At 43.4% G+C, this 26697-nt stretch overlaps 1 protein-coding gene across 3 annotated transcripts in view; it reads right to left on the bottom strand.

The window, feature by feature from the left end:
• LOC140714037 (sorting nexin-1-like) overlaps nucleotides 1-26697 on the bottom strand; it is a 73399-nt gene that overhangs the window by 11074 nt on the left and 35628 nt on the right. For all 3 annotated transcript variants that reach the window (XM_073024698.1, XM_073024701.1, XM_073024700.1), the window contains exons 6-10: nucleotides 23416-23557; nucleotides 17276-17354; nucleotides 7623-7698; nucleotides 2702-2815; nucleotides 1636-1729 (exon numbers count right to left, since the gene is read on the bottom strand). In XM_073024698.1, the coding sequence (XP_072880799.1) occupies nucleotides 1636-1729; nucleotides 2702-2815; nucleotides 7623-7698; nucleotides 17276-17354; nucleotides 23416-23557 (505 nt within the window). The remainder of the gene's footprint in view (nucleotides 1-1635; nucleotides 1730-2701; nucleotides 2816-7622; nucleotides 7699-17275; nucleotides 17355-23415; nucleotides 23558-26697) is intronic.

Raw genomic sequence — 26697 nt, 5'->3', positions numbered from 1 at the left:
AGTGACTTTGTGGAATGATTCTTGATGCCAAAGGAGGTGGTTTGAGTATCTCAGAAACTGCTAATCTCCTGGGATTTTCATGCAGTCTCTGGAGTTTATAGAAAATGGTGCAGAAAAACAAAAAAAACACATCCAGTGTGCTTCAGTTCTGTGGGTGAAAATATCTTGCTAATGAGAGGGGTCTGAGGAGAAGGGCCAGACTGGTTCAAGCTGACAGGAAGGTGACAGTAACTCAAATAACCCCACCTTACAACAGTGGTGTGCAGAAGGGCATCTCTGAACACACACATTGAATCTTGAAATGGATGGGCTACAACACAAGACCACACTGGGTTCCACTCCTGAACCTAATAAAAAGTCCACTGAAAGAATGTTTAATGCACATGTGATAAATAAACTAGAATTTGAAAGATTAAAGCCCTTTCTATACTGCCCCATCAGAAGTGACCTCACAGGTTAGATACACAACATAATACGGTCAAACCATCCTGCAACAACCCAACGTGCCCAAGTTACTTAACTGGAGACGAATGGTTCTAGAATAAATACCAGTTACAATCATAAGCCATGTGTCAATATTATGTTAATAATTAAACCTGGACAAACACATCTGTTGAGGGCTGGGCTCACCTTTCCAAAGGATAAAGTTATTCTCAGTCAATCTATCCAATTTCTGGAATGCAGCTGATCAATCTTCTTCAGAGGACACAGCAAGGTGAACACCACCATTGAGCGAGAACGCAAGGAAAGCCATGTAGGTCAGAAACAATCTCCCAGTCCCCTTCACGTTTCAGTGTTCAGACACAATGTCAATGTCAACACAGAGCAAACACCACCTTCACGGCTTGTTGGCATCAACACATTCAGCCTGGATTAAACTGGGAGAATCAAATTGCTACTGTACCAAATCTCAAAATGCATAGCAGTAACCACGCCAAACAGACACATGTACAGTCCTGCGATTAGCAAGAACAGCAAAGCAGATGTGAGGAGGCTCTGCCTTTTACTAAAACCAGTTAGGTTCTTACAAAACCACAGATCAAGGGTCCAAAATGGCAAGTTTATTCCCCTCCATAGGTGCTGCAGTTCCTCCAGTATTTTGTGTGCAGTGTGGAACTATAGGTAAATCTCAAGCTATAGGGCAGCCTCAGGAGAGACGAAAGCTGTGGGAGTGAAACCCACACAGCAAATCCGGAGTGGAGCCCCTAAGGGGCAGGAATCACTGAACATCCTTCTGGCAGCTCTAGCAACCAAGCTGTGCCAAACATACTGCTTCGCTTTCCTTTAGAATACATCAGTGATACCAAGAGAGGGATCTTGACAACTAGGCATCCCGAGATCTCCTGGACTTGTGCCCTGGAGAGGTCACTTCCGTTGTCCTTCGAGACAGACGGATGCCATTAGAATGTAGACTGCTTATCACCCTTCATAAATGCTGCCTGACCTGAGTTTCTCCTGCACTTCAGATACTCTATGCAACCAGCCTATGTGCTCCACACCTCTCCATACAGGTGGGTTGATTTTGCAAAGCAGGTCAAAGAACAGTTTAACTGGATTTGTGGGGCTTTATGGGACTTTACTGCCACAGTTAACAACTTTGATGTTATTGCCACTTCTTTGAACTACACGCCTCACCTTTCCTGTGATTGACAAGGGTTTCAACAACGGCATGGAGTTTGCGTAACTGCTGGTCTTCATTCTCAATTTCCTGAAACTTCTCTTCAAACCACTAGAAACAGAAGAAACATTTTGTATAGCAGAGGCAAAACAGACAAAACAATAAAGAAACCACCCAGTGAAGGACTCCTGTCTGGACATTCCATGGCCTGTGTCAGACGTCCAGGCACAGGGCGAGAGCACACAGGGAATGTGAGGAAGAAACTTATGCACCCAGAGAGCACTGCAGTGCCCAAGGGGGTAGTAGTGGCAGCACATTACTGAAGTTGGTAACCAATACATATTTCCACCACGGCTTTGACATTGAATAGCTGGGGGAAGTTACAAACCCTAACTCAACACAGCCGCAGAACACACCTTGGCAAAAAGGGAACGTGTAGTTTTTAAGGAACTCAGTAGGTCAGGCAGGATCTATGGATGGGAATAAACAATCGACTTTTCAGGCTGAGACCCATCAGGATTAAAGGCCTCAGCCCAAAATAATGAAACTTTATTGCTCTCCATAGATGCTGGCCTGCTAAATTCCCCATCATCGTGTGTGTGATGCTCTGCATTTCCATCCTCTGCATAACCTCTTGCTTAATGTGTGCAGCTTTTAAAACTGAATACACAGAGAACCAGGAACAAGGAGCAAACCAATACATCTAGTTGCAGTCACATTTTCTTTCTAGGGTCCAGGCTGCTGACAATAGAGCACTGTCCCTGGTGAGCCACATACTCAGCAGCTGATGCAGCCAATGCTCCTGTACCTACCAGCTCCCCCCCCCCCCCAATACCCCATAAGAGGGCAAATATATTGGTAAATGAAAGGTAACAGGTTAATTACCTGGAACTGGCCATAGATGGGACAGGACTAGTTGATTGACATGTACAGCCATAAAGCAGAACCATTCACAGCAGCATCCAGTAGTGTTAGAACCTTCCAGTTAGTCAGGGGTTCCCAACCTGACTATAAATAAGGTTGGGAACCCATACAAGTGATGGAAATTCTTTCTTATACAACTAGGAGGCACAAAACACTTACGATGTCAGACTCGTTCATCTTTATAGTCATCTTACTGACAGCATCAGCAGCTTTGTTGACCATCCGAAGGAGACCAGCACCACTCAGAGCCTGAGTGTTTACTGCACGTGGTAACTGAAAAGCAAGTTCAAATATTAGACAACTCTACACAAAGAGCATTCCCTTCAAAATTTCAACATCTTCAACAAATAAAGCCACAAGACACAAAAATAGAATTAGGCTGTCAAGTCTACGCCACCATTCCTTCAAGACTGACTTATTTTCCCTGTTAATGCTATTTTTCTGCCTTCTCTCTGTAAACTTTGATGCAGTTACTAACAACCTCCACTTTAAATATACCTTTGCCTCCACAGCTGGCTGTGGCAATCAATTCCATAGATTCACCACCTTCTGGCCAAAGAAATTAGACCACAAGACACGAGAGCAGAATCAGGTCATTTGGCCCATCGAGCCTGCTCCGCCATTCCATTATGGCTAATTTATTATCCCTCTCAACCCCATTCTTCTGTCTTAATTTAACTTTGTGATGCAATAGAGTAACAGACCCTTTCAGACCAACGATCCCACACTGTTCAATCACACTCGTGTGACCAATTAACCTACTGACCCATGCCGTTGAAATGTGGGAGGAAACTGGAGCACCCAGTGAAAACTCACGTGATCACAAGGAGGGCATACAAACTCCTTACAGACAGCGATGATAATTGAGCCCAAGTCACTGGCGCTATAAAGCGATGTGATAACCACTGTGCTGCTGTGCCTTCTTCCCATAATCTTTGACACCCTTACAAATGAAGAATGCATCAACCTCTGCTTTAAATAAACCCAATATTACGCATTTTTGAGAGGTTTCTAATCAAACCAACAAGCATAGTGACCAGATTCAAGCAGCTCAGTAACCACACCACCAATGCTGCCCTGGAAGAGTCAACAGTCAGAAGAGTCAGGTATAGTTTCCATATGATACAAGTAATTGAGTGGGGATTTGATAAGGATGTGGGAAAAATTTGCAAAGAATAAATGGAATGAATGTAGGATTAGTATAAATGGGAGTTCCTTAAGGTTGTTATAGCTGGGTGGGGGTCGGGTGGTGGTGGGAACAAGCTCCTACTACCTATTTAACGCTCCCAATGGCGTGCGCCTCAAATAGCCTCTAACAACCACGTCCAGATCCTGGCCTTCACGTGTGGCTTAGCTACTAAGCCATTTCTACTGACACAGGGGCAAAGATGGGTTACTGGAAATTTAAAACCAGTTGCTTCAGGCAGATGGGACTCATCAGCCTTGGTTGGCAGCTCATCCATGAGGAAAGAAACCTCTGATCTCAAAGTTCCACTGCCTTGTGTCTATGCTCACTCATGGGGAAGGCTTTGAGAATAAACCGCAAAGAAAAACCCAGAGTTGGAATACCCAAGGCAGTCCTGCGTTGAGTTCAATGCTGACTGGCAACCCCTGCCACTCCGTTGATGCCAAACTGTATCAGTCTCTGCCATTCCATTGCATTCATCAGCTGTGTGGAGAAGGAGAGCCTGCTACAAGGGCAACAGCTTGCTTTCCATGTCATAGAAACATAGAAAATAGGTGCAGGAGTAGGCCATTCAGCCCTTCGAGCCAGCACCACCATTCAGTATGATCATGGCTGATCATCCAACTCAAAACCCTGTACCTGCTTTCTCTCCATACCCCCTGATCCCTTTAGCCACGAGGGCCATATCTAACTTCCTCTTAAATATAGCCAATGAACCGGCCTCAACTGTTTCCTGTGGCAGAAAATTCCAGATTCACCACTCTCTGTGTGAAGTTTTTCCTCATCTCGGTCCTAAAAGGCTTCCCCTTTATCCTTAAACTGTGACCCTCGTTCTGGACTTCCCCAACATCGGAAACAATCTTCCTGCATCTAGCCTGTCCAATCCCTTTAGAATTTTAAACGTTTCAATAAGATCCCCCCTCAATCTTCTAAATTCCAGTGAGTATAAGCCTAGTCGATCCAGTCTTTCTTCATATGAAAGTCCTGCCATCCCAGGAATCAATCTGGTGAACCTTCTTTGTACTCCCTCTATGGCAAGAATGTCTTTCCTCAGATTAGGGGACCAAAACTGCACACAATATTCTAGGCGCGGTCTCACCAAGGCCTTGTACAACTGCAGTGGAACCTCCCTGCTCCTGTACTCAACTCCTTTTGCTATGAATGCCAATATACCATTTGCCTTTTTCACCACCTGCTGTACCTGCATGCCCACCTTCAATGACTGGTGTACAATGACACCCAGGTGTCGTTGCACCTCCCCTTTTCCTAATCGGCTACCGTTCAGATAATAATCTGTTTTCCTGTTCTTGTAACCAAAGTAGATAACCTCACATTTATCCACATTAAATTGCATCTGCCATGGATTTGCCCACTCACCTAACCTATCCAAGTCACCCTGCATCCTCTTAGCATCCTGCTCACAGCTAACACCGCCGCCCAGCTTCGTGTCATCCGCAAACTTGGAGATGCTGCATTTAATTCCCTCGTCTAAATCATTAATATATATTGTAAACAACTGGGTTCCCAGCACTGAGCCTTGCGGTACCCCACTAGTCACTGCCTGCCATTCTGAAAAGGTCCCGTTTACTCCCACTCTTTGCTTCCTGTCTGCCAACCAATTCTCTATCCACATCAATACCATACCCCCAGTACCGTGTGCTTTAAGTTTGCACACTAATCTCCTGTGTGGGACCTTGTCAAAAGCCTTTTGAAAATCTAAATATACCACATCCACTGGCTCTCCCCTATCCACTCTACTAGTTACATCTTCAAAAAATTCTATAAGATTCGTCAGACGTGATTTTCCTTTCACAAATCCATGCTGACTTTGTCCGATGATTTCACCTCTTTCCAAATGTGCTGTTATCACATCTTTGATAACCGACTCTAGCATTTTCCCCACCACCGATGTCAGACTAACCGGTCTATAATTCCCCGGTTTCTCTCTCCCTCCTTTTTTAAAAAGTGGGGTTACATTAGCCACCCTCCAATCCTCAGGAACTAATCCAGAATCTAAGGAGTTTTTAAAAATTATTACTAATGCATCCACTCTTTCTTGGGCTACTTCCTTAAGCACTCTGGGATGCAGACCATCTGGCCCTGGGGATTTATCTGCCTTTAATCCCTTCAATTTACCTAACACCACTTCCCTACTAACATGTATTTCCCTCAGTTCCTCCATCTCACTAGACCCTCGGTCCCTTACTATTTCCGGAAGATTATTTATGTCCTCCTTAGTGAAGACAGAACCAAGGTAGTTATTCAATTGGTTTGCCATGTCTTTGTTCCCTATGATCAATTCACCTGTTTCTGACTGTAAAGGACCTACATTTGTCTTGACCAATCTTTTTCTTACTGTCGTACTGCCCTGGCCTGTATATCAAATGTAGATAGCTATGATGCAATATCCATGGTCAACCCTGACCAACGCAGTGGCCTCAAGCTCAAGTGTAAATTGCTGATGGTTAACGAGGACTGAGTGGACTGAAGGGTCTGCTTCACTACCTTTGTATTTGGAGCCAGTTTAATTTCTGATGCTAATTATCCAAGATTTAGCCAATAATTAGAACTTCCCAGAAACTCAAACACAATGAAGGGTGCAATACCCGATGAAGGACCTCGGTTCAAAACATTGACTGTTTATTACCCTCCATAGCTGCTGCCTGACCTGCTGAATGTGTTACAACAGAACTTCCCAGGAGCTCAGTATCAGAATAAACCGGTCTGGACACATGGACCGTAGAGTAGAGCCAGATCAGAGACTGATTCTACACCACGAGGCACTGAAAACCAGGGCAGATCAACCCCCACCCTTTGCTTTGGCGAAGAACCTCTGAAGGAGCAGAGCAGACAAATACTGAATATGAACAGAGCAACACGGCCAACCAACCCTCCTAATGGACTCCAGCCATCTGAAGCAGATTACTGACGTGAGGGAGAATCTCTGGTTAAATCTTCAGTAACTGGCTTCAATTAGAATGCCACCAAATTTTATTTTGCTTGATTTTATTTGGAACCATGGCATGGAACAGGCACTCATGACCCAATGAGCCGTGCCACCCAACAACTCATCAACTTAACCCCTAGCTAATCATAGGACACTTAACAATGACCAACTCATTGGTACGTCTTTGGACTATGGGAGGAAACTGGAGCACCTGGAGGAAACCCCATGCACACATGGGAAGAACTTACAAACGTGCTTACAGAGGATGCCAAGACTGAACTCCCGAACTCCGATGCCCTGAGCTGTAATAGCACTATGCTACAGAGGCATCCAACAACAGCACAGACATGGGCCATCATTACCCAATCCTACGTAAATCCTGTTTAAAATTCTTCACTTATTCTTATCAACTCCCCCCTCCCCCACACACTTGGGATGATTAGTGGTTAATTCACCTACCAACCTGTCAGTCTTTGGAATGAAGAACATGGGAGAAAGCTGGAACATCTGCAGTCACAGGGAGAACATGCCAACTCCACACAGTCAGCACCAGAGATAGCAGTTCTCCAAGTTGTTGCACTGTGCTACGAGGTATCAAATCTTGCGGGAAGGTGGTAGGAGAACGGGGGTTGGGAGAGTTAATGAATTAGCCATGATAGAACGGCCTTATTCTGCTCCTACATCTTAGGGAAGCACTCAAAGAAATAGAGGGTCGAAACAATAACACAAGGAGGTAAGTCACTGCTGTTACTGTCGTTATTGCTGATGTTAGACTGTCGTTAAACTGGAAGTGCTGATATTTAGAAATAAAAAAACTGCAGATGCTGGAAATCTAAAATAATTCAGATCAGCAGCAGCTGTGGAAAACATAGCTTGGGGTCTGCTCAGTCTCATCGTCTGCTATTCCCCTCCACTGCGTTCCAAACCACCTTGCATTGAGCAGTTACCTCATCTTTTTCCAAGAATTCCCTCACATCAGGATCCTGTAATAGTGTGGGGTGTTTAATGATCCGCTGTAAATACCTGGAATGATCAAAACATTGGATGTTTAGTCTGGAGTTCATTATTTTGATAATTTAATACTGTTTTTGTACAAACTTCGTTACACCAAGGCTTACAACTGTGGGCATGTTCAATCTTGGTAACAGCAAGAAAGATATTAGCTGCCTTCTCAGTACGCTGTAGAAATGCCTAGTCTAATCCCGAACAGGAAATGTCAGAGGCTGGCACATTCTGTAACAGTGTACCTAATTATTGATTGTTTTAGAGGTAGTGCAGAACAGGCCCTTCTGGCGCCACCCAGCAATCCCCGATTTAACCCCAATATAATCACAGGATAATTACCCTGATGCTTTTGGATGCTGGAGGTAACTGGAGCATCCGGAGGAAACCAACTCGCACATGGGAAGAACAACCAAACTTTCTTACAGAAGACACTGGAATTGATCTCCAATGTCTCAAACTGTAATAGCATCACACTAACCTCTATGCTACTGTTGTAAGAATATAACTATGTTGTGTGTGAGTTTTATGCAGTGTTGTGCTCCTTGGTCTGGAGGAATGTGTTTCATTTGGTGATATATGGTTGAAATGGCAATAAACTGAACTTAAACTAATACCACTGATTATCAGCAACCACAACAATTAAAGATTAGCTTATTTTATCACATGTATTTTAAAGCAAATACGCAAAACGTGTTGTGTGTAAAACATCCGTTTCAGGTACTGGCCAAACCCATACAATATTGAGTTTACATCAGCACACCTACAGTGGTGAATAAGAGCAATTTCTCTCTCAGCAACTTGTGGCTCAGGTGCCACCTGGTGTAGAATGGCTGAAACTGCAGGAGGGCACAGACCTCATCAGCTGAAAGAGCATAGCATTAATTATTATTAGTAAATTTATTATCAAAGTATTTATATGTCACCATACGCAATCCTGAGATTCCTCGCCTTGTGGGCATACTCAAATCCATAATAAAATAATAACCATAATGGAATGAATGAAAGACCACACTAACAAAGACCGCATCAGCCAGTGTGCAAAAAACAAACTGTGCAAATACCAAAATAAATAATAAATAAATAAGCAATAAATAGAGAACATGAAATGGTGAGTTGACTTCTTGACAGCAAGTTCAGAGGTTACAAGAACAGTTCAGTGGTGGAGCAAGTGAAGTCATCTCCATTGGTTCAAGAGCCCGATGTTTGAGGGGTTAGAACTGTTCCTGAACCTACAATTGCGAATTACAAGTGCAAGTCCTGAGGATACGATACCTTCCTCCTGATGGCAGCAGTGAGAAGAGAGCGTGACCTGATTGGTGTGGGATGATGCTGCTCTTTAATGTGACAACACTGTATATAGATATGCTCAATGGTGTGGAGGGCTTTACCTGTGATGACCTGGCCATATCCACTACTTTTTGTAGGACCTTGTGTTCAAGGGGATTATCAGCTATGATGCAATCAGTCAATATGCTCTCCACTACACATCTGTGAAAGTTTGTCAAAGCTTTAGATGTCATGCTGAATCTTTGTAAACTTCTAAAGAAGTAGAGGCACTGCCGTGGTTTCTTCATAATTTCACTTACTTGCTTGTCCCAGGATAACACCGAGGAACTTAAAATTGCTGACCTCTCCATCTTTGATCCCCTGATGAGGACTGGCTCGTGGGCCTCCGATTTCCTCTTCCTGAAACCAATGATCAGCTCTTGCTGACATTGAGTAAGAGGTTGTTGTGGCACCACTCAGCCAGATTTTCATTCTCCCTCCTATATGCCAATTCATCACCCCCTTTGACTTGGCTGATGACAGTGCTGTCGTTAGCAAACTTAAACATGGCAGTAGAGCTATGCCATCTGAATAGATTGTGTTCAATCTGAACTGACTGGGTCTGCAAGTGAGGAAATTGAGGATCAATTGCACAAGGAAGTACAGGTAAGTCCACAAGTTACGAACGTCTGACTTACGGACAACTCGTACTTACGAACTGAGGAAGGAGAACGTCGTCCGCCATTTTAAGTCAGATTGCGATGCTGTCTGCCATTTTAAGTCGTTGCAGTTGACACTGTGTTGAGTGTTTAACTTCGTATTTTGCTTAAATTTTTCTTAGCAGGATTCACCCTGACCCCGCCCCCCCCTGTTCCAGTCGGCTGGTGGTGCATGAGATCAGTGCTGGGCTCGAGAACAGAGGTTTCCAAGTTCGATTTAGTGTCAGACCACTCCTGTGCCGGGTTGATGTCGATCCAGTGACTCCCGTACCATCCGTGCCGGGTTGATGTCAAGCTCGCAACTCGACCTCGTAAAAAAAACCTCCAGTTTAAATTCCCACACGGAATATTGTGGAGGATCAAATACCCAAACCCAGCACAGCCCCCACTTGTCCCAGTTAACCTGTCTCAGTGCAGTGGAGTTTAGGACCCGGGGATTTCTGTGCCGTGGTCCTTAGGACCCAGCGGACCTTGGAAGCCAGCACAGGTCGGGACCCGCCGCCCGCAGTGTTTCTGTTCCATTGACGGGAAGCAATCGCGATTGAAAATAAAATGGAAATAATAAAGCGTTTGGAAAGAGGTGAAATGCCATCGGTCATTGGAAAGGCATTAGGCTACAGTCAGTCAACAATCGGAACAATTTTAAAGGATAACGGATAAAGTGAGAATAATGGAGCATGTGAAAGGCCCTGCCCCAATGAAAGCTACAATTATCACTAAGCAACGCAGTGGTTTAATTATTGGAATACATATGTTCCTTAAGTGTTTTATATGCATAGAAAGGTAAAATATATACTATATACTAAGACAAACGTTTGACTAACTGACACTAAATAATACCGGATGCACTTGTTCCGACTTACGTACAAATCCGACTTAAAGACGGACTCAGGAATGGAACTCGTACGTAACCCGGGGACTTCCTGTATTGAGGTCAAGGTCTTGAAGCCTATTGATTAGTTTTGAGGGGATGAGGATATTGAATGCCGAGCTGTAGCTGATAAAGAACATCCTGATGTATGTATCTTCGCTGTCCAGATATCTCAGGATTGTGTGAAGAACCAATGAAAAGGCATCTGCCGTTGACCTGTTGCTCCTATAGCCAAATTTGAACAGATCCAAATCACTTCAAGTAGGAGTTGATATGTTTCATCACCAACCTCTCAAAGCACTTCATCACAATGGATACAAGTGCTACTGCATGATAATCATTGAGGCAAGTTACCATGATCTTATTAGGCACCAGTAAAAGTGAAGCTGGCTTGAGGCAGGTGGGTATCTCAAACTTCCAATTTGAGAGGTTAAAAATCTCAGTGAACACTGCAGCCAGTTGATCAACGCAGGTCTGTAGCACTCACAGGTCTTTAGTTTCACAGCAGACAGCAGCCCTGAACCTCCACATTGTTAAACTGCAGGAAAGTCACACATTCTGACTTGTTAAACAATATCATTTTCTCCTCTCACTGCCCCAGCCACTAAGGGGCCACAGGGAGAGAAGAACAGAACTAAAAGGGACTGAGCTGTAAACTCAGCCAGCTCCATCATGGGTGCTGGCCTCCCCAGCATTCAGGAAACCTTCAAAAGGCACTGCCTCAAAACTGCAGCATCCATTAAGGACCCCCATCACCCAGAATGTTTTTACTGCTATTATCAAGGAGACTTAAGAGCCTGAAGATGCCAACACAACATTTTAGGAACATATGACCCTCTGCCATCAGATTTCTGAGTGGACCCTGAACCCTATCTATTTTTTTCTGCTCTTTTTGAACTACTTATTTAAAAATATTTACACACATACAAATTTCACAACATATGCCAGTGATATTAAACCAAATTCTGATTAATTTACTAAGGGATATTTAAGAGAAACAACAGAATGAATACAGGACAGTAGTACCATTCATGAAAGAGAACATGCCCTTGGTTTCAGAACCACAGCCAGCCTTGCACAGCACAGATAAAGGGGTTATTTTCAATGTCAAATCCTTCAGGGACCGAGATGCCAGGAACAGCTGGGTAGTTCACTATCAGTGGTGCAAAGTTTGTTTAGTCTGGGTAAGACTAGAGCGCTGAGCCATAATATTCTTCACTGCAGGGAGCAAGCTCTACACTCATGACCACACCATTCCTCCCATGACGACAGAAGTGAGGTGTTAGTTTTCAGAGAATGCTGGGAGCTTCAGGAATAGGACAGGCGGAGGTACAGGGAAAGGCAAGATTGGTGTTGGTGGGGTGGGGGGAAGAAAAACCACCTGCAGTTACTGACACCAGGAACTACATTTCTCTTTGGCAATTGTAAATACGGTAATTGAGAAGTGAAATTTGACAATGGAAGTATAAAGAGCACAAGGGTGGATTTGATAAGTTTCAGAATGAAACTAAATTCCAGCAAGGAAGCAATTCTTCAGAGTGTGAATCAGCTAATTTTCACAACTTCACTTTCAGCCTTCTCTGCTGAATACATTGAAACAAGGTTATTTTATTTAGATACAACAGTAACAGGCCCTTTCTGTCCAAAGAACCCTCACTACCCAATTACACCCATGCGATCTTTGGAATGTAGGGGGTACTGAGCATCTGGAGAAATCCATGCAGTCACAGGGAGAATGTACAAACTCCTTACAGAAATTGGAACACGGGTTGCTGGCCCTGCAAAAGCATTACGCTAACTTGCCACTCACATCTGGTGGGTCATTGCCACAAGTACTCCCACCATCTCAAAAAAAAATGGGAAGAAGATGTGAAAAGTCAGACAATGGCTAGAGCTAAGTATTTGATGTAACCCACCCACCCAAGTTCTGACACTGATAATTTTAAAAACCAGAAACCAACAATCACTGAACCATGGTGTCACAGTAGAAGCAGTTAGTACATCTTGGGGTGTTCTACAGTTCAGTTACAGCACTGTCTGCAAGGAGTTTGTATGTTCTCACGAGTGCATGGGAGAACCTGTTCCCTCTTCCAGGTGCTCCACTTTCTTCCCCCAGTCCAAAGATCTGCTGGTTAGTAGATTAAATGGTCATTGTAAATTGTCCTATGATTAGGCTAATATTAAATAGGTGGGCTACTGGGAGCTGCTGGAAGAGCCTGTTCCACGATGAATCTCTAAATTAAACAAATAAACGAACACTGCTGTTTTAACTAGGCAACAGGAAAAGTTTAGAGATTGCTCACTCTGCTTTGCAAAACTGATCTATACGAGAATACGTGTATACGAGAAAACCTGTATACACTAGGGCAGATTAGCTCCCATGGACAGACAATTGTGCTTATAAAATGTGCTGCAAGTAGATGCCTTGCTAATTGACATGGACTGGATCCAACAGGAAAGCCTAGAATTAAAGCACATTTCAGGCTACCTCCTCAAGCTGCCAACTTCACTATGGATTTACGTAGTGGCTGTAAGTGTGGTACGTCCTTTATGATTATACCTTAAAAGTTTCAGTTTTCATCCAATTTTCTTTAGCAGAGGTTGAACCTACATTTACCATTCATCCCTGGTATTTCAGTCAGCCCCTGTTCATTGACAGCCCTGGCAATCTACTGCCTCTGGATGCAACAGCAGTAGGCATTATGCCATGATGCCCTACATGATATAGTGAATTCAGGTAGCACGGTAAACACCCATTGGTGCTGACCTCCAGTGTTTGCTTGGTAGAAGACATGTTGGACCAGGGCAATATCCCACACACCATCAATATACAGGCCATGTTACTCAGGGACCCAAGTCACACAAAAAAGAGAAAGATAATATTACTTATGTTACTGTGTTTTGCACCTTGGCTCCAGAGGAACACTGTTTCATTTGGCTGTATGCATGAATGGTTGAATGACAATTAAACTTGAACCTGCCACAGGACATGAAATGGCCACTTGGGCAAACCATTTCATCCACCTCAGAATATTTAACTCTGATTCTCTGGAAGGCCCAAACTTACTTGCAGGGCTAATCCAAGTCTCTACTCAAGGAAGAATCAAAAACCCCATTGAACAGCAATTCTGGCAGAGAAGTGAGATCCATCTTCCAAATTCCAACTGCAAATTCCAGTGGGATGGAAGATTCTAGCTCCTCAGCTCCTGGTTCAAATGATGTTCATCTTGACAGCTTCAATGCTGTATCATCCACCCATTCAATAAGGGCTGGAACATATTACACACATCCTATAAAAAGTATTCACCCCCTTGGAAGTCCTTTATGTTTTATTGTTTTACACCACTGAATCACAGTGGATTTAATTTGGCTTTTTTGAAACTGACAGGAGAGAATCTTTCTGCTGATCAAAGTGAAAACAGATCTCTACAAACAGATCCAAATTAATTGCAAATATTAAACAAAATAATTGATTAAGTATTCATCCCTTCAAGTCAGTATTTAGTAGGTGCAGCAATTACAGCCTTGAGTATATGTGGTTACGTCTGTATCAGCTTTTGCACATCTGTACACTGCAAATTTTCCCCATTCTTCTTTACAAAACTCCATCAGATTGCATGGGGATTGTGAGTGAACAGCCCTCTGTAAGTCCAGCCACAACTTCTCAATTTGATTGAGGTTTGGACTGACTTGGCCAATCCAGAACATTAACTTTGTTGTTTTTAAAAGCCATTCCTGTGTAGCTTCGGCTTTATGCTGTGGTCATTGTCTTGTTGGAACACAAGTCGCAGTTCTTTTGTGGACTGCATCAAGTTTTCCTCCAGAATTTCCCTGTATTTTGCTGCATTAACTTTATCCTCTACCTTCCCAAGCCTTCCAGGGCCTGCTGCAGTGAAGCATTCCCACATCATGATACAGCCACCACCATGCTTCACAGTAGGGATAGTGTGTTTTTGATGATATGTGCTGTTTGGCTTACAGCTAAGTATAGCATTTAGTCTGATGGCCAGAAAGCTCAATTTTGGTTTCATCAGACCATAGAACCGTCTTCCAGCTGACTTCAGAGTCTTTCACGTGCCTTCTGGAAAACTCTAGCTGAGATTTCATGTGAGTTTTTTTTCCAAACAGTGGCCTTCTCTTTGCCACTCTCCCATAAAGCTGCACCTGGTGAATCACCTGGGCAACATCTCAGCCACTGAAGCTTGTAACTCCTCCAGAGCTGTCTTGGGTCTCTTGATGGCCTCCCTTACGAGTCTCCTTTTTGCACAGTCACTCAGTTTTAGAGAATGGCCTGCTGTAAGCAAATTTACAGCTGTGCCATATTCTTTCCATTTCTTGATGATTGACTTGATTGATTCTTAATGATTGGCGTGGAGGGCAACGAATGACATGAAGGAAATCTGGAGGTCGAACCTGACTAGAGGGCTCAAAAAGAGGATCTTCATAGCAGTCAGAGTCCATTCTCACATACGGATGTGAAACGTGGACACTCACCAAGACCATGCGTAAGTCATTATATGGTTACTATACACGAATGCTCCGGATGGCTCTTGATGTGAGTTGGCAACAGCACATGGCGAACGTCGAGTTCTATGACAACCTACTGATGCTCACTACTAAAATCAAGGCAAGAAGACTGCAACTAGCAGGGCACTGTCTACACCATCCTGAGCTACCTGCCAGCCTTGTCATCATATGGGAGCCCAAGCATGGGAGGATGAACCCTGGCTGCCCTCCCAAGACTATGGTCAACACGCTCCTAGAAGATAGCGGCGCAGCTAATGTAGATGAACTAAACACACTGATGAGGGAGAGGGAGTAGTGGAGAGTCCGTCATCATGCCCGACGCCAGCCCCCTAGGCCTGAGTCAATGTAGCAGTAGTAGACTTAACTGTACTCTAAGGGATATTCAGTGACTTGGAAATTTTCTTGTATCCATCTCCTAACTTGTGCTTTTCAATAACCTTTCTGTGGTGTTGCTTGGAGTGTTCTTTTGTCTTCATGGTGTAGTTTTTGCCAGGATACTGACTCACCAGCAGTTGGACCTTCCAGATACAGGTGTATTTTTACTACCATGAATTGAAATGGCCTTGACGGTACACAGGTCTTCAAAACCAGATCTCCATTTAACTAATTATATAACTTCTAAAACCAAATGCCTGCACCAGTAATGATTTTGTGTGTTATATCAAAGGGGGTGAATACTTATGCAATCAATTATTTTGTATTTTATATTTGTAATTAATTTAGATCACTTTGTAGAGATCTTCTTTCACTTTGACACAAAGGATTCCTTTTCTGTTGATCAGTGTCAAAAAAGCAAAATTAAATCCACTGTGATTCAATGTGGTAAAACAGTAAAACATGAAAACTTCCAAGTTTGGAGGGGGGGGGGGGGGGCGTGAATACTTTTTTATAGGCACTGTACATGTATACACACACATGTACTTACTGTAATTCATTTTTTTTCTATATTTATCATGTATTGCTATGTACTACTGCTGCAAAGTTAATGAATTTCATAACATAAGCCAGTGATATTAAACCTGATTCTGACTCTCACTGACCACCCTCAGTGACCTCTGGCTCTCAGGCCATCACTCAGTTCAAAGCCTCTATGCTCTCCCTTGGCTGAAATGCTCCAATCTTGCCCAAGTTGTCAGTACATCAACCCGTAGTCTTCAAGACCCACCAAAGAATAGATACAGCCTGGCTCACCGGCAGTTCTTCCAACCTCAACTCTGGAAGTCTGGTATTTCAATTGCTAGATTAGACTGCTTGTTATTCTCTTTGCAGCTTTACAATCAATTCTCTGCTACTTATATATACGTGAGAAAGTCCGCAGATACAGGAAATCCAGAGCAACACACCGAGGAACTCAACAAGTCAAACAGCATCTATGGAAATAAATGAACAGTCAACGTTCTAGGCTGATACCTTTCTTCAGGAATAGAAAGGAAGGGGGAAGACTCCAGAATAAAAAAGTGGGCAAGGGGAAGGAGGATAGCTAGTGATAAGTGAAGCCATGAAGACAGCCATGGTAAAAGGCTGTAGAGGAAGGAATCTGATAAGAGGAGAGTGGACCACAGGAGAAAGGGAAGGAGGAGAGGCACCAGGATGAGGTAATAGGTAGGCGAGAAAAGGCAAGAGGCCAGAGTGGGGAATAGAAGGGGGGAGGGATTTTATTTATATTTTTAAATGAAATTGAAACTGATATTCATGCCATCAGGTTGGAGGCTACCCAAATGGAACAAGGTGTTATTCCTCCACTAGGAGAGGCATAAGAGTCAGCCATGGACCGACATGTCGGAACAGATATATGCAATTGTTTAGTATGCTTCCTGGTAGTTGCAGTACGTATGTGCAGTTGTTCAGCATGTCCTCTAGTCTTAGCATTCTGGAAAGCTCTGGAAGCTTCTCTGGTGCTACATTATTTGAAAATGCGCTCTTTTAGGCAAATCAGAATGAAATGTTTCTTATGTGTGTAAAGAGCTGACCACAAGGCAGCATCACCTTTTTAGTTTTTGTTTTAACTTCTGCAGCTTGTTTCTGTTCCTGTTATTGTCTGTTTTCCAGTTTTCCTTGATCTATTAACGCTTAATAAAATGATCAAGACGCAACAAATTTTGTGCCTCTTTCCTGACTTCTGAAAGAACCTTGGATTAAAAACATCGAAATCCAACAGTATGCACAGTCCTTTGGAAGCTATACCACACTTTGCCTTGGTTTCCACACTCACCGTTCTAATGCTGCTCTCCTCCGCTCTAGGAACTCAGCCGAGGAGGAATCTTCTTTCCCAACTTTTACTTTGGTCATACCTTGCCAAACAGAAAACAGGATTAGGAAATGGGAAACTAGAGAGTGGAATTATGGTTATGACAAGTAATCAGCTTTCTAATAGTGTATTGGGGCTTCTCAGTCAAGGATGGGGACAAGCTCCAGGCTGCTCAATTTGGTATTTCTACATTTCAATCTGATACCAAAGTAATTTTGAATCCTCCAATGACCCAGATCATTTCAGTTTATCAGAGCAACCTTCTTGCAGCTGTGTAGTGCCACAGTAACATAACTGTTAGTGTACCGCTATTATAGCTTGAGGTGTTCTAGAGTTCAATTCCGGTGTCCTTTAAGGAATTTCTGTATGCCCTCTCCATAGAACGTGGGGCTTTTCCCCGGCTGCTTCAGTTTCCTCCCACAGTCCAAAGATGTACTGGGTAGGTTAATTGGACATTGTAAATTGTCTCGTTATTAGGTTGGAATTAACTGGGGTTGTAGGGTTGCTAGGGTGACGTGGCTTGAAGGGCCGGCTCTGGGCTGAATCACTAAATGAATAAAGAATCCTATTCTCCCCACAGTCCCATCAACTCACCCACCTGCACCAGGAGCAATTTACAGCAGACAAGTGACCTACTTTGGGAATGTGGCAGGAATGACTTGCAGCAGACTGAAAAGCTTGAGCATGTAGTTATTAAGAAAGAGGGCGTGCTGGAGCTTTTGGAAAGCATCAAGTTGGATAAATCACCGGGACCAGACGAAATGTACCCCAGGCTACTGTGGGAGGTGAAGGAGGAGATTGCTGAGCCTCTGGCCATGACCCTTGCATCATCAATGGGGACAGGAAAGGTTCCGGAAGATTGGAGGGTTGCGGATGTTGTTCCATTATTCAAGAAAGGGAGTAGAGATTGTCCAGGAAATTATAGACCAATAAGTCTTACCTCAGTGGTTGGTAAGTTGATGGAGAAGATCCTGACAGGCAGGATTTATGAACACTTGGAGAGGTATAATATGATTAGGAGTAGTCGGCATGGCTTTGTCAAGGGAAGGTCGTGCCTTACGAGCCTGATTGAATTTTTTGAGGATGAGACTAAACACATTGATGAAGGAAGAGCAGTAGATGTAGTGTATATGGATTTCAGCAAGGCATTTGATAAGGTACCCCATGAGAAAGTAAGGAGGCATGGGATCCAAGGGACATTGCTTTGTGGATCCAGAACTGGCTTGCCCACAGAAGGCAAAGAGTGGTTGTAGATGGGTCATATTCTGCTTGGAGGTCAGCCACCAGTGGTATGCCTCAGATCTGTTCTGGGACCCTTACTGTTCATGATTTTTATAAATGACCTGGATAAGGAAGTGGAGGGATGGGTTAGTAAGTTTGCTGATGACACAAAGGTTGGAGGTGCTGTGGACAACACTCGGAGGGCTGTCAGAGGTTACAGCGGGACATTGATAGGATACAAAACTGGCCTGAGAAGTGGCAGCTGGAGTTTAACCCAGGTAGGAGTGAAGTGGTTCATTTTGGTAGGTCAAATATGATGGCAGAATATACTATTAATGGTAAGACTCTTGGCAGTGTGGAGGATCAGAGGGATCTTGGGGTCTGAGTCCATAGGATGCTCAAAGCAGCTGCACACGTTGACTCTGTGGTTAAGAAGGCGTACAGTGTATTGGCCTTCATCAATCATGGAACTGAATTTAGGAGCCGAGAGGTAATGTTGCAGCTCTTGAGGACCCTGGTCAGACCCTACTTGGAGTACTGTGCTCAGTTCTGGTTGCCTCACTACAGGAAGGATGCAGAAGCCATAGAAAGGGTGCAGAGGAGATTTACAAGGATGTTGCCTGGATTGGGGAGCATGCCTTATGAGGATAGGTTGAGTGATCTTGTCCTTTTCTCCTTGGAGTGAAGGAGGATGAGAAGTGACCTGACAGAGGTGCACAAAGTGATGAGAGGCATTGATCGTGTGGGTAGTCAGAGGCTTTTTCCCAGGGCTGAAATGGTTGCTACAAGAGGACACAGGTTTAAGGTGCTGGCGAGTAGGTACAGGGGAGATGTCAGGGTTAAGTTTTTTTTACTCAGAGAGTGGTGAGTGCGTGGAATGGGCTGCCAGCAACGGTGATGGTGGTGGATACGATAGGGTCTTTTAAGAGGCTTTTAGATAGGTACATGGTGCTAAGTAAAATAGAGGGCTATAGGTAAGCCTAGTAATTTCTAAGGTAGAGACATGTTCGGCACAACTTTGCGGGCCAAAGGGCCTGTACTGTGCTGTAGGTTTTCTATGTTTCTATGAAACACTAGCACCCAGGGTAAATCTATTCGGTTTAAAGAAGATAATGGAAAATACACAACAGCAGCACCAACCTACTAACTGTGCCACTAGACCATCATGAATTGAGGTCCACTGGAACCTAAACCTAGAATCATCAAATGAGAAGTCCCAAGCACTACCCATCACTGAAGACTTGCCAATTGGGAAGGTCTAAATTACACTGATTAGATAAACATCTCTGGTGATAGAAATCACTTACACAGTGCATTAGGTTCAGAGCACTCGGTGTGGAAACTTTTCAATCCCCTTTGTACAATTTTCCCTCTGAGTAGAACAGCACAGGTAAAGATTCCATAAAACACCACCCCACACAACATGGGACAAATTCAACATGTAGATTTATAGAACAATGCTGGGAAAATGAAGGCAAGACAAGACACCATCTACAGACAGGAACAGCAGTCAGTAATACAGCACACAAACAGTCCCTTCAGCCCAACTGATCCATGCCGAACACAACATCCTTCCTGTTAGACCCAGTTACCTGTGTTCAGCCCAAAACTCTTCAAACACCTGTTCAAATGTCTCTTAAATGTTGCAATTGTATCCACTTTGACCACTTCCTCTGGCAGCTCGCTCAATGTGCTCATTACCCTCTAAAATTACCTCTCAGATCTCTCCCCTCTTATCTCGTGTCTGTGCTCTCTAGTTTTGGATTCCCCAGCCCCGTGGAAAAGAGTATGAACAGCAACCTTATCCACACCTCTCACTATTTGATAAACTCCTGAAGTCACCCCTCTTTCTCATACACTCCAGGAAATAAAGATCCAATATGGCCAACTTCCTACAATTCAGACTTCCTAGTCCAAGCAGCTTTTTGCACCCTCTTCAGCTTCACAATGTCTTTCCTATAACAGCCTGACCAAAACTGTACTCAATACTCAAATACGATCTCACCAATGACTTGTATAACTACAGGATGTCACAATGTCTTTCCTATAACAGCCTGACCAAAACTGTACTCAATCCTCAAATACGATCTCACCAATGACTTGTATAACTACAGGATGTCACAATGTCTTTCCTATAACAGCCTGACCAAAACTGTACTCAATCCTCAAATACGATCTCACCAATGACTTGTATAACTACAGGATGTCACAATGTCTTTCCTATAACAGCCTGACCAAAACTGTACTCAATCCTCAAATACGATCTCACCAATGATGTCCATGCTCCCAAATTCAAAGCCCTGACTGAAGGCCAGCGTGCTGAACTCCATCACCATGTCCACTTGCAGCGAACTGTGTGCTCATACTTCCAGGTCCCCCTATTCACAACACCTGTCAGGGCCCTGCCATTCACTGCACAAACCCCTACCCTTTACCTCACAGTTACCCAAACTGAAATGCATTTACCATTACTCTGCCTATTTCCCTGACTGATCCATTCATCATAACCTGCCTCACTGTCAATGAAACCTCTAATTTAGTAAACTCACTCACTGTTAGGCACAAGAGTACATTCAGCCAGAGACTCATTCCACCGAGATGTAACACTGAGTGTCATAGGAAGTCATTCCTACCTGTGGCCATCAAACTTTACAACTCCTCCCTCAGAGTGTCAGACACCTTGTGCCAATAGGCTGGTCCTGGACTTATTTCCACTTGGCGTGATTAACTTATTATTTAATTATTTATGGTTTTATATTGCTATATTTCTACACTATTCTTGGTTGGTGCAGCTGTAATGAAACCCAATTTCCCTCGGGATCAATGAAGTATGTCTGTCTGTCTGTCATGCCATGTACAATTTAAATTATTTACATAAATAATGAATTTATTTTAAAATGAATAGTGCGGATTGTTTCTTGCTTTGTGGCTGCCTATAAATAGACAAATTTCAAGGCATATAACTTGTACATTCTTTGATAATAAATGTGCTTTACTTTGAATCTGTGAGTGAGAGGTCCCTCGAGTATCTCACTACTCACAGGCTTCCAGTCAACCTTCAATCATCATCCTCTTTCCTGATTTCCCTCAAACCTGGTCTTAACATTTACATTCTTTGAGGGATTTTTTAGTATCCAGTTGCCAAACCGTGATGTATGCTTCCTTTTCCTTACCAGAGCTCCAACATCTCTTGCCTAAAGGGCTCCCTGAGCTTAGTATATTTCTACCTTTCACTCCAAGAGTACCTGGGCCCTCGATATGACCTCCCACTTGCCTGCTGTTCTACTGCCTTTGAATAGAATCATCCAGTTGACCCTAGCTCGATCCTGCCTAATGCTCTCTAACTGGCCCTACTCAAGTCAGGACTTTGACCTCTGGACTTGTTCTGCCTTTTTCCATGATTATTTTAATACTAATAGAATAGCGGTCACTGAATCCAAAGTGCTCCCCAAATGCCACTTCAATTACTTGGCCTACCTCATTCCCCAACAGGAAAGCCAGCATTGCTCCTTCCCGAGTAGTTCCTCAAAGTTCTAAGTAAATTATACAGGTACATACATGTCACAATACAAAACCGAGATTCATTTTCTTGCGAGCATACTCTATATTGCAGAGGAAATTGCCTTGAATCCATCTCACAAATTGCACCACATCCAGGCCCTATGCAATCTGAATGGCTCAGTCAATACTGGGAAAATTGAAATCACCTGCTAGCACTACAGTTAATCTCTCAAAACATCTGCTCCTCAAGTTTCTAGTAGCTATTGGGAGGGGGGTGGTCTAGAATACAGCCCTGAATAAGGTCTAGAATAAGGGGAAGGTCTCCATCCCCTTCTTCTTTCAAAGTTCTGCCCAAATGGCCTCAGTAGACGATCCCTTAGGGTCACCCTCTGTAAGCAGGTTATGTATTCCCTTACCAAAATGGCAACACCCACTCCCCTGTTCCTCTGTCACACTTAAAGCATCAGTATTGCAGAACATTGAGCTGCCAGCCCTGTCCTGACAGAGAGTCCTGGCCCAAAAAATTGATTTTTTATTCCCCTTCATAGGTACTCCCTGACAAGTTAATTATTTATTTTAGTTAGTGATACAGTGCAGAGTATGCCTTCCTGGCCCTTTGAACCACACCACTTTATCAACCCCTGATAAACCCAACTAACTCTAACCTAGTCATGGGATAATTTAAAATGACCGGTACATCTTTGAACTATGGGAGGAAACCAGAGGTCCTGGAGAAAACCTGCACATTCCATGGGTTAAACTCTGAATTTTGAAATGCCCTGAGCATCGTGCTACTGTGGCACCCATCATTTTGTGTGTGTTGCTCTCAATTTCCAGCATCTGTAGAATTGCTTGTGTTAATGAGCAGCCACACCTGCCCTGCTCTCAGCCACATTTGCGCTATGGCCACAATATTCCAGTCTCTAGAGCCAATTCACACCCTAGGTTCATTTGCCTTACCCATTAATCTATATGCATTGAAATAGACTCAATTTAAAGCAGTTGCCCTATCTGCCCTTTGGCTATCCTGGTTTACACTCTCTGCCTGCTGCACATATCCCTGTTTTCTCACTTACTTCACTCAAGAGTCAGCCCTTTGCCAATGTAGTTTAAACCCTCCCTGGTAGGAGAAGCTAACTTCCTCACTAGGGATATTGGCCCTTTCCATTTCAAGGGCAACCTGTCCCATTCTTGTAAGGAAACAAATGAATCCAAGATTAATCCTTTAGGGTTAATTTACTCTGCAAACCCCTTATTGAATAAAACACCTCTCCATTGTTCTTGTAACACCCATTTGCAAAAGACTTCAGAAAAGTATGCATTACAATAGACACAGGACAACAAAGGCAAAATTAGTTTCTGTTTATCTCCAACTGCTGTACCTATTAAGCTTTTTTCAGGAGGTAGAGGCACAATGAAGCCATTTTGAGAGTGTTTTTCTGACAGACGATCGTATAATCCTAGGAAGTCACTAAATCTTCGCTTAACACTGAAATCTTTCCTCTTGAACATTGTTAAACTGGTCTGAAAAGCAAAACAATGCATTAATATATTAGACACATTAGGGTTAGGCACATCACAGTTTCCAAGGAGATATTGGATTGTACATAATTAGGCACTTGGCAAGGGCCAATAACAAAGTTAGGTTTAAATGGAATGGCTTGTGGGAACGGGACAGCGAGGAGTTCAGACTTTGGTGAGTGAGGCAGAAGCTGTAGGTAGATTTTTTTTGTCTACATTTTTTTCTTGCAGCATTTAGAGCAGCAGAAATGCAAGGCAGAATAGTGGAATGCTCCTTTTGCGGATGTGGGAAGGCAGGGACACCTCCAGTATCCCCAAAGACTACCCCTGCAAAAAGTACATTCAGCTGCAGTTTCTTACAGACCATGTTAAGGAACTGGAACTAGATGAACTCCAGATCTTTCAGGAGGCTGAGGGGCTGATTGACAGGACACATAGGGAGGTACACCCAAGATACAGGACACAGGTAACTGGGTGACCATCAGGAGGGGGGGGATAAGGGGAAAGGAAGCCAATGCTTGGATACTTTTTGGAGGATTGATCTAGCAAATGAAAGCCAAGGCAGTCAGGTCTCTGGCTCTGGGGCCCAGGAGGGAAGGAGAGAAGAGGCAAGCTGCAGTGACAGGGAATTCAATGGTTAGGGGAACAGACAGCAGTTCTGACGAGAATGAGATTACCAGAAGGTACATTGCCCTCCAGGTGTTAGGGTCAGGGGCATTTTTAATGGGAAGGTGATCAGTCAGAAGTCGTCGATATATTAGTACCAATGACATGAGTAGGAAGTAGGACGAGGTCCTGCAAAGTGAATTAGGTGCCAAGTTAACGCAGAATCTTCAGGATGTATTCTCAGGATTGCTGCCTGTGCCACATGCTAGTGAGTCCAAAAAACAGGAAGTTCATACAGTTTAACATGTGGCTAAGGAGAGATGGTGCAGGAGGGAGGGATTCAGATGCTTGGATCATTGGGCTCTCTTCAAGGGAAGGTGGGACCTGAACAGAAGGGACAGCTTACACCTGAACTGGAGGGGACCAAAATCCTAATGGGAAGGTTTGCTACCGCTGCTCAGGTGGGGATTTAAGCTGGAGATGGGAGCCAGAGCAGACGGTGGAGTGGTTAGAATTATAATTTTATTTCTTACACCCATCTCACAACGAGGGAGTAAAATTCTTTATGTTGCACCTCTTTCACTATGTAATAAGGAAGAGAAATGTGAGTGGATATTGCTCAAACACTAAGATTGTATACATAATTGTTTTGTATACATGTATGAACAGTCAGATATGCAATCAGATCACTGTGCATTGATCAATCTGATAGCCTGGTGAGAGAACCAGTCCCATTGTAGGGAAAGATGTTAACCCTACAATACAAAGTCAGGAATTGAAAAGGTGAGCATGGTGAGACTAATGTTCTTAATTGTGTATATTTCAATGTAAGGAGTATTGTAGGAAAGGCAGGCAGTCTTGGGTATGGATCAGCATGTGGAATTAAGGCACTGTAGCCATTAGTGGGACCTGCTTACAGAAGAGGCAAGACTGGAAGCCCAACATTCCACAGTTCCATTGAAGTGTGAGAGAGCTGGAAGGACTAAAGGGTGAGGACTGGCATTATTCAGACAGTACAGTCTGGAGAGCTCATCTCGTGAGGCTTTATGGGTGGAACTGAAGAATAAGAAAGGAATGGCCACATTAATGGGATTCTATTATAGAACACCCAATAGTCCATGGGATTTAGAGGATCAAATCTGTAGAGAGAGATCACAAACTGTTGCAAGAAACAGAAGGTTGTTATAGCAGGTGATCTTAACTTTCCACATATTGATGGGACTCTCAATGTAAAAGGGCTGGATGGGATAATGTGTATTAAACTTGTCCAGGAAAGCTTCCTTAACCAGTACATAGGAGTCCCAACTAGAGGGAGAGTAATACTAGGTCTTCTGTTATGGAATGAAACAAGGCAGGTGCCAAAACTTTGTGTAGGGGAACACTTTACATCTAGTGATCACAATAATTATGGGAAAAAGTAAAAGTAATTATGGGAAAAGGTAGGTCTGGTCTTCAAGTTGAGATTCGAAATTGGAAAAAGGCCAATTTTGATGGCATCAGAAGGGACGTGGCAAGTGTGGAATGGGACAGGATGTTTTCTAGCAAACGTGTACTTGGCAATTGGGAGGCCTTCAAGTGAAATTTTGAGAGTACAAAGTTTGTATGTTCCTGTCAAAATAAATGGCAATAATAAAAGGTTTAGGGAATCTTGGTTTGAGAGATATTAAGGCCCTGTTTTTCTTTTAAAAGAAAGAGGTGAATAGCAGGCATAGGCAGGGAGGAGCAACTGAGGTACTCGAGTATAAGAAATGCAAGAGAACACTTAAGAAATTGATAGGCTGTTCTAGCAGACAAGGTGAAGGAGAATCCCAAGGGTCTCTACAGATACTATGAGCAAAAGGATAGCAAGGGACAAAATTGTTCCCCCAGAAGATCAAGGTGGTCATCTATGCATGAAGTCCAAATGGGGGCTATCTTAAATGAAATTTTTTTTTTGCATCTGTATTTATTTGAGAGATGGTATACAGATTACAAGAGGTGGTGTTTGCTGACTTGATGCAAATTAGGATGGATCAATCCCCACAGCCTAACAAGGTGTTCCCTTGGACCCTGTGGGACACTAGCACAACTTGCAGCCGCCCTAGCAAAGATATTTAAAACATCCTTAACTACAAATGAGGTGCCAGAGTATTGGAGGATAGCTAACGTCTTTCCATTTTTTTTAAGAAAGGCTCTAAGATTAGTGCTGGGTCTATTGTTGTTTGTCATTTATATCAATGATCTGGATGATAATATGGTAAACTGGATCAGCAAAATTGCAGATGACACCAAGACTGGGGGTGTAGTGGACAGTGAGGAAGACTAAAGTTTGCAGCAGGATATGGGCTAGCTGGAAAAATGGGCTGACAAAAGGCTGATGGAATTTAATGCAGATGATTGCAAGATGTTTCACTTTCGGAGGCCGAACCAGACGAGCAGTAGGGCACTGAGGAGCGTAACAGAACAGAGGGATCTGGGAGTAAGATCCGTAATTCATTGAAAGTGGCGTTACAGGTAGATAAGGTCATAAAGGAAGTTTTTGGCACATTGGCCTTTGA

This window comes from Hemitrygon akajei, chromosome 21, assembly GCF_048418815.1.
Source record: "Hemitrygon akajei chromosome 21, sHemAka1.3, whole genome shotgun sequence".
Classification (NCBI taxonomy): Eukaryota; Metazoa; Chordata; class Chondrichthyes; order Myliobatiformes; family Dasyatidae; genus Hemitrygon; species Hemitrygon akajei.
This window is presented reverse-complemented; position numbering and strand designations above follow the sequence as displayed.